Source organism: Prionailurus bengalensis, chromosome C1 (assembly GCF_016509475.1).
Source record: "Prionailurus bengalensis isolate Pbe53 chromosome C1, Fcat_Pben_1.1_paternal_pri, whole genome shotgun sequence".
Taxonomy (NCBI): Eukaryota; Metazoa; Chordata; class Mammalia; order Carnivora; family Felidae; genus Prionailurus; species Prionailurus bengalensis.
The window spans coordinates 108,178,901-108,188,069 of NC_057345.1; the positions used below are offsets into that span (position 1 = coordinate 108,178,901).

The following is a 9,169-nucleotide window of genomic DNA, read 5'->3' on the forward strand; positions in this document are numbered from 1 at the left end:
CTCTCATTTAAGCCTCCTTTCCTCTGATACCCAACAGGTCCAGAGGCTGTTCTTTATTCACCTCGGCAGTGCCTTGCCGTCAGCCAGTTGTTGACCAAACCTGAACCAAAGGTGAGGCTGATAGCCAGGAGACTAAACGTAATAGTGCCAGGAGTCTTGGCCTTTAGAGGAGGGTTTTAAAGACAGAAAAGATAAGGACAAATGTCCTAGTAGAAGTCCTATGGATGATATACTTTCATCCAGTGGGAATTTCTTGAGCAAGAAATAGGAGAGGGGAGAAAGGAGAGAGTGAAGAGGAAATAGCCAGACAATAGCCAGTCAAAATCACTACATCTTTTGACATAACTATCACAAATAACTGCCTTGTCCATAACCAGATTGCTAACTTTGCTTCAGAGGTGAACAGTAGATGGAGCTGAGTCTCTTGAGATGGGTGCAGAAATTGCTTCTCAACAGCTTTGAAGAGCTAGAGCTCATAATTACGAAAATTATAGAGCAAAGAAAATGAGGATGGAGGGGTAGGCTATATCACGATAATGGGTACAACAACACTTATCCTAGTGACAGGGGGTTAAATTCTGCCCACTCTCCCCTTTCATTTGGATTCATTTGGGTTTAAGTTTTGTATGACGTTCTTTATCCTTTGCAAATACCAAATAAACCTTATACTGGGATTCCCCATCCTACCCAGTACCTTTTCTTTTCTCTCCTCCAATCCTCTCTCATCCTTATCCACTCAGCAAACACCTGTTTTACTGAATATAATTCAAGGTCTCAGTCTGCTCAGTGGCACAAGGCAGGAGTCACACTTCCAATAATCGTTTAAGATGTTTCACTGTGACCACACTCAACCTGCTCAGACTCAAACTCATCTTCTAACACAAATATATTCTGTTTCTTCAGCACCCATTAACAATAACACCCGGGAGTCATCTTTCATAATTTTATTCTCAATTTCCCATTAACTGAATCCTATAAATACACTTCTCTGATGATGCTTCTCTCGTTAGTACCCTTTCCTACCACGACCACCACCTTACTTCAGACTTCAAGATGTTTATAATCTCTTTGAAACAGGCTACTGCATCTTTTGCTCCACTGCCCCATCCACTAGTCCATCCCACCCTTTGCTGTCAGAAATCTCTGTCAACACCTTAGACAATCATTTCACAATTTTAACCAAAAGTCATCAGCCAAGATGAACTTCCTGAGTCCAAGACACTATGTATCCCACCCACTTGCCTTTCCCACACCAACCTCCTACTACCACCCAGGCACACTCCTTGTGCAGCCATAGAGATCCACTGGCCAGGCCTTTGAAAAGGCAAGGAAGGAATTTTCTCAGAGGCAAACCTGTCTACTCTAAGGCAGGAATTGTGGTTAACACAATATGTCAGAACTGGTCAGGAATATCAACTCAAGCTCTATACAATAAGGAGAGTTTACCTTGGACATCAAGAGATATCCACTCCCTGATTAAACAAAAAAATTCCAAAGCACAACAATCAGTGAAATATAGGCAGAAACACCGAAAAAGAGCTGAAATAATTTAGGATGTGTGGAGTGGCAAAAAGAGGTTTCAGACTCTTGTATTAGAAACTAGGGAGAAGAGAATCAAAATGACTGTGAACAATCCAGGAAGCTCTACTAGAAAGGTGGAGGAGCAAGTTCAAAAGAGGTAAAATTTGGGAGGAAAGAGAGACCATGTGTAAACAGAGCTTTTCTGTTACTAGCAACAATGAGCCTTCTTATCCTTAGAACTCAATAGTATTCATCATGGTCTGATTTCACCAGCATGAATTTTGAAAGACAGCAAAGGGGGGTGAAGAAGCAGTCTATTCTCAAGGGCTTGAGTTGAGCTGGGAGCTCTGGAGTCACACAACAATAGCTACCTGATGATGCAGTGATGAGGTCACAACTGGGGCTTTCCCTCCCCCACCCCTTAGCTTCCTCAGAGCTGAGCAGAGGAGCCAGAGGGAAAATCCACCTTCTCAAGCACAGAAATACCACCCACCTCACTCGACTACTTGTCAAGTTCACTACCAATACAAAAGGGTGAGTTGCATTTGGACAACTGGAAATGCCCCGTCTTTTTTCTCTCCTTTCCTGAGAATGACCTACGGCATCCCACGCATTGAACAGGGTTAAGACGATGGCTATTTTTGAATGAAATCTTCCTCTCATTTTTGGTAACAAGAAAGGGGGTAGCTTTATCCCCTTTGAAAGAGATATTCTTAACAAATTTGGAGTTTAATTTAATGATCCATTTCTCCAGAGAGCTATACTGATTTTAAAACTAAATTAGATAAAAGTTTACTTTATACTCTTAAAGGAAACCAAAGGTGTACCAGTTAGATACAACTTGCAAGTATTTTCAGGGACTGAAAAGCCGTGTTCATACCTAGAAGTAAAACCATCCATAGAAGAAGACCTAGCTCAGGCCAAAACTTAACAGAGGGAGAAAAAAAAAATTCTTCCTTAAAATCATATTTTGTGGCTCTCACATTCATGTTTTCAGAAGAATTAGAATTTCCAAGCTCATCTCCCCCTCTCCTGATTTCTTCCCTTCCTGTATTCATGGGGAGGAGGAGTCCCATAGTGGCCCATGGGAGTTCAGCCATGGTAGAAATTGAATTATCTTCCCATCCCAAGTTCTCAAGTGAAGAAATCAAGGCTTTGAGGTCTTAGGCAGGACACAGGATTGAAAGAAGTGTCCTGAGTCCCTAAACCCACTATTATATCTTCTTGTTCCATCTCCAGATGGAGGTGGCCCTAAAGGAGTTCTTTAAAACCCTTGTTATGCCATGGATGCCTTTAGCAGTCTAACCAAACTTATGACTTCAGAATAGTACATTTAGATGAATTAAAACACAGGGTGTTACAAAAGATAGCAATTAAATTGATAAATATATGATTAAATATGATTTTATCATGGGTGAGGGGTGGTTCCAGGATGCTAGGTTGAGAACTCCTATTGGGAGATTTGGAATGGAGGCAAGAGTAAGTGAACAAAAAGCAGAGTAAAGGTGGAGAGACCAAGAAATATCATACACTCCAAGGACAAGAGGACAGCCTTTCAATAAGAATTTGGTCTAGAGCTGGGGCGCCTGGGTGGCTCAGTCGGTTAAGCGTCCGACTTCGGCTCAGGTCATGATCTCGCGGTCCGTGAGTTCGAGCCCCGCGTCGGGCTCTGTGCTGCCAGCTCAGAGCCTGGAGCCTGTTTCAGATTCTGTGTCTCCCTCTCTCTGACCCTCCCCCATTCATGCTCTGTCTCTCTCTGTCTCAAAAATAAATAAACATTAAGAAAAAATTTTAAAGAATTTGGTCTAGAGCCCAAACCACCCTGGGAAAGTTTTCATAAGAGCAAGGATGGGAAGGAGATATGAGTGGGAAGGCGTTGCTGGTCCTCTCCTACCTTGCTGTATGGTCTCCCACATACTACCTGTTGCATATTTCTTTACAGGGCCCAGAAAATCAAAAAAAGAATGTCGAGTGATGATAAAAATAAATCTAGTGACCCCAAGAATGAGCCCAAGAACTGTGATCCCAGATGTGAGCAAAAGTGTGAGGCCAAATGCCAACCCAGCTGTTTAAAGAAGCTTCTGCAACGGTGCTCTGAGAAGTGTCCACGGGAGAAGTGCCCACCACCACCAAAGTGCCTACCATGCCCCTCGCTGTGCCCCCCACCGTGCCCTCCTCCATGCCCAGCTCCCTCCCCTCCCAAGCCCTGTGCCAAGCCCTGTCCTCCTAAATGCCCACCACCCTGCCCACCCCCAGAGTGAGGCACCAAGGGTACCACTCAACCCACTACCTCCAACATCTCCACCATGTTCACCATCTTGGTGCTGAAACCTGAAGCCATGAACTGACAAGTAAACATATTCCTCTGCTGTGCAAAGCTTTCTTCTCCTGTGTTTTTTTTTTCTTTTCTCTTTTTTTAGTTTTTCGTTTGTTGTTTTCTAGCACTAAACCACCAAGACACAATCTCTCACTCTAGAGGGAGGCTAGAGCCCTTACTCTACAATCAACAACTTTTGAAAATGACCTCCCCTCTGGCCCCACCTGCTGCATAGAAGAATATGGCATCTCTTGAGGGGCACATCCAGAGACTGCAGCCTGAGAGAGCTGTAAATATGGCTGTTACAGTGGTTCGCCTCAGGATCCCAAGTACTCATGACAGAGGAAGTGGGCATGAGGGGAAAAGAGGAATGGTACATTGAGAAAAGGTCCAGAAAGGCTCAGGAAAAATTCTACCCTCCACTATTAATCCTACTGCATAATGCTTGGGCAGAACATTCTGAAAACAGGCTGAGTGGGCTTAAACTCTAGCTCTGCTCTGATCTTTGGTTTCTTTCTCTCTGTAAAAGGAGTGCTGATGCTAGCAGTAAGCTTACAGGGTTGTCATGAGGCTTAGGGGGCGAACATGTGCCCAAGCACCTGATTTAATGGAACACAGCCAGCACTCCAAGAGGGGAGCACATGGCACCTTCCCGTGTCTCATATGTCACACCTGAACATAATTGCCCTGTGCCTTTTTTCCTTATTAGGCTGTAAGTCTCCTGAGGCAATAGTTTCTAAATTATACCTGTAAGCAGATAGGTACTCTTTTAAAAATTAAAAAAAAAAACTGGAGTTATGGACTACACTAATGTCAGCTGGCTGGTTTGGATACTGAACCATAGTTTTGTAACATGTCGCCATGGAGAGAATTCCGGTGAAAGATGCTCTATTTGGGCAACAACCTGTGAATCTATAAAATTTCAAAAGGAAAAGTTCAGCACACACAAAAAAGGATAAATCTGGAAGGACCTCAATTAGGAATGAACAGGAAAAATATTTACAGTTGTAAAGTGGGGATTACTTACAAGTGGCTAGGGAAGTCCACATCAACATTGTTTAATTCACAAAAGGGAATATATTGGCTTATATTCCTGGGAAGGGTATTAGGATGGAGAAGAGGCATAGAATTAGAACTATAGGAACTGGGATGTCAGGGCCTGGGAGTGTGGTCACCATTTCAAGCTCCCTCATCTCCACCAGCCTCTACTCATCTTCAGGGTGGGTCTGCTCCTCTCCTCAGACCCCCCTCCATGTGGTAAGGTCCTTGGCCAGGTGCAGACCCAGCTTGTTGACAAGTTGGGCATGAGATGCTGCTATTACTTCCAGAAAAGAAACCTGATTGCCCAGAAGTGCTTGAGCCTGCCTCTGTGACCAAGTTTGTCATTACAACCCACAAAAGTCAAGTGGAAGTAGGTTTAGGATTCTCTGCTATCACAGTAAGAAATCTGGGCTGGTTGCCCATGGAATCATGGCATATAAACAGCTTCATATCCTTCTGAGTCTGGACGCTGGTTCAGAACCACAAAGGTACAGTAAGTACAAATAGTCCAAAATGTGCCCAAGACACCTGGGATCCTCATCAGACCAAGTCATATAATGAGCTAGTTGCAGAAGCAGACTTTTAGAATATGAGAGCTAGACAAGGCTGTAGGCATGCAACTCCTCATTTTCTGGATGTGAAGAGTCCTTTGGGTCTCAGAGTCCTTGCAGAGAGGTACTTCCTGGACACTGGGAGCCTCTGGAAGCCTAGTTTAGGGCATTAGGGGACATATGGTCAACTGTTGATAATAGATGGACAACTCTTAAACCTCAGTAGAAATCACAAAGGAGGGAGGAAATAGCACTATAAGGTGACAGTCTTTTCCATCTATTTAATGGTCACTTTTAAACAATATCTGAGAATCCCAGTGCTAAAGAGTGTGCCACAGTTGGAGAAAGCATAAATAGACAAAACTCCTTTTAAAAAAGAATTTGAGGAATATAGAAACATATATCAAAAGCATAAAATCCTTGAACCCAATTGTTATTCCATGTCTTAGAAAGAAAAATAATTCCAAAATGGAAAAAAAAAAGCTATGTATGTATGTCAGATTATCACAGTGTGACTTAGAAACAATTTAAATATCTAACAGGAATTTGATTAAATGCATTTAGATCTATTTACTTGATAAAACATTATGCAATTATTAAAATGTGCTAAGGGGGAAAGAGCAAGGCCCCAGTTGGAGGTATAGTATAAAAGCAATTATATTTAACCAAAAACTTATAATAATAATAATTATAATAGAAGAAAATTTGTCAACATTCTTAGTTATTTTAGGACAATGGAGTTGTAACCTGTGGAGTATTTTTATTTTCACTAGCCTTTCTATTTTCATTAGTAAGCTTTTATTTCTCATGTAGTGGGAAAAAAATTATATAATCAGGAATACTTCAGAAACCCCCCAAATCTTTATTTGCTTAATGAACAAAAACAAAAACGAAAAAAAGGAAAAGAAGGAAGAACATCTTCCTACACCTGAGTGCACAACATGCAGAAGGCATCCCACTTTGTGTGCCTTCCTTTCAGGGGTATGGTCTTGGTCTCAGATGTCCCATGGCCCTGTGGCAGTGTGGGTCAGGGGCTGGTGCTCTCCCGGGTTGCTCTGAGGACTCTGGGCACAGACTGGGTGGAGGCCATCTCTGAGAACATGAAACCATCCATTTGCCACTTTAATTCTCTTTTCTCCCATGTAAATGAATCCAAAGATACACATCTCCTAATGGCTACTTTCCCAGCAAAAAGCTGGATCAAAGGCAATGCCAGAAAAGATGGCTAGAACGTGATGAGTGTGCTACCTCCCTGCAGAATGCCATAATTACTGCCAGCCCCAGCGGCGGTCACCAGGGCCCTGCCCCAAATGGTAGAGGGTTGTATAAATAAATAAGCGACACTTGAAGAAGAGTGGCATCACGAGAATCTGTGCAGTGCCAGGCTTGATGGCTCACAGATAATGTGATTGGGCAGGACCAAGCCCTCTCCTTTCATGGAAAAACAATAAGAGAAGACTCTACCACAGGCCCTCTTGCATCGTGGTTTCTCAAGAAACCATACAGCTGGCCTTGCAAAAGGACTTGTAAGTCCTCCCAGACCAAGCCAGCTGGGGGTGGCACTGTGAGCTGGGCCAGTACTATATGAAAGGGCTGGCACACAATCACAAGGATGTCTTGCTTTGAAGCTGTGAAGCTGGAAGACAACTTAGAGCTCACTTTCATGCGTCCCTCACATGCAAATGTCAGCTGTAGAGATGGCAACAAGGAACCAGTTACTGAACCTGTCCTAACTGCCCCTCTTGCTTCCACATGACCAAATACTCCAGCCAGGGATATGAGCACAAGCACATCCTGGGAGGCTTTATTGACAATAACGAGCCATAACCACTTCTGTGCCACAGCTTTTGATGCTCAGCAAAGAAACAGATTGGTAAATACAGTAAGTCAATTGCCAAACACATAAAGATGCTAAAATACAAACTGATCATAAAACTCAAATCAGGGTATTTTCAGCTGTACCTGGTGCATGAAACCTCATCTGCAGACCTCCATGCTCTCTCCCAGGCTGGGAAGAAATGCTGCTCAGACTGAGGGTTTATGCTCTTTCCAACAGAAACACTCACATTGTCTCTCACCTATACCACCCAGAACCTCCTAACTGGCTTGTGAGGTTCCAAGTTCACCTTCTAGTCCTGCCTCCAGTGGAAGGCAGCTAAGGTAGACTGGCTAAAATCCCAGTCTAAACATGTCACTCCCTTGTGCAAAATCCTTAAAAGGCTCCTTTTTGCCTAAATAACAGCTCGCATAACTTGACCAGTCATGGGAAACTCTTCTGGAGCTGGCCCCCACCTCCTTGTCTGGCTTTACCTTGCCACTTCTCTCTCCTTCTAGAGCTGTGCAGCCCAGCAACAGGTAACCCCTGGCACTTCTGGCACAGCAGTTTCTGGCTTGCATGACTTTACACTTGTCTGTCCTCTATCATTCTTCTCCTTCCATCAAGTCCTCCTCTGAGGACTGGGCTGGGCTGGTTTTCATCTCCATCAGAACCCAACTGAGAGGTTACCCGCTCCAGGAATCTTCCTCCACTGTCCCCAGCAGGCCGTTCAAATGCCCCTTTCTGTGGTCTCAGAGCATCCACACCTTTCTCCTGTAACACTTACCCTGCCATATTCTGTCCATCTGTTTACATTGGACTGTAACTTCTTTGAGAACAGATATGGCCTGGCACACAATGAAGATATTCAATAAGGATAAATGAGTGCATGTTCAACAGTTTTGGATGCACTTTTCCAAAGAAACGAAGTTTACTCTGAGGTGAGGCCCTGGCTACCGTGTTGCTTACCCTCCACACATGTGTCATTCCCAGAATTCAGAGATTGGAGAGGGAGACGGGGCTGAATATGGGTGGCCTGGGGCTGAGAAAAGGGCATCCCTGGCATTGATTGCTTTCAATGACAGACAAGAGGTAGATCCTGCCAGTCCTCCCCCCAACCTCACCTGGGAAGTGCAGCCTGCCTCTGAGCAGATTTCTCAACTTAGAAGGTGAGATTCCAAGTGAACTCTACACTCTCAACTGTGTAGCTAAGGCAATTTGTGTCACCTCAGTGGGAGAAGGGGTCTCAGTTTCTTCTCCTGCAGAATGAGAAGAGTCTCACTGAGGTGTGGAGAGGAGTGACCTGTGAGATGGTATATGCAAAGCCCTTGGCATGAGAAACTGAACTTAGAAAGCCAGAACACAAAAGCACTCCGGAAGCTGGTCAGCGCTGAGAGTCCTCACCCCTATCTGCTGTGGCACCTGTCCTGTTCTTCCATCTGCTGAGTGGTACAGCAGGCTTGATGGGGAGAGAGGGAGTTAAAGAAAAGGAAGGCAAATATCTTTGAAGGCAAGCAGATTTATAGGGTCATTCCCTCCACCCCATTACCAAACTGTGCCCCAGACCCCACAAATCACAGTATAAGCCAGATGCGGACTTTTGCATGACTGAGCATAAAATTTGCCAAATGTGGCATGGAATGTGCTCAGTGCCTCAGTATCTGGGTGAGGAAACCCAGCTCCAGAGTGAGAACCATCTTAACCAAGTTCACACTGATTTGGTTTCTAGAAGAGTCTAGGATTTCTAACCCCAATTTAGGCCACAGAGAGCCAGGACCCAGATTCAAAGAGGAAAAGGACTGAAGACCAATATCGACATAAACAATTTGGGTACACACTTCTCCCCCATTTCCTGTGTCAGTGGTCTTTAACCTTGGGGCCATGAATCCTCTGAAGGTAAAGATGTGTACATATGTATATTTC

General features: G+C 44.1%; 1 protein-coding gene across 1 annotated transcript; it reads left to right on the top strand.

Annotated features, from left to right (window-relative positions):
* Positions 1 to 1,913: 1,913 nt before the first annotated feature.
* On the top strand, positions 1,914 to 3,898 carry LELP1 (late cornified envelope like proline rich 1). The gene is made up of 2 exons (XM_043573431.1): positions 1,914 to 2,055; positions 3,464 to 3,898. Exon 2 carries the CDS (start codon positions 3,486 to 3,488, stop codon positions 3,780 to 3,782), a length of 297 nt encoding a protein of 98 aa, XP_043429366.1. The 5' UTR covers positions 1,914 to 2,055; positions 3,464 to 3,485; the 3' UTR covers positions 3,783 to 3,898.
* The last annotated feature ends 5,271 nt before the right edge of the window (positions 3,899 to 9,169 follow it).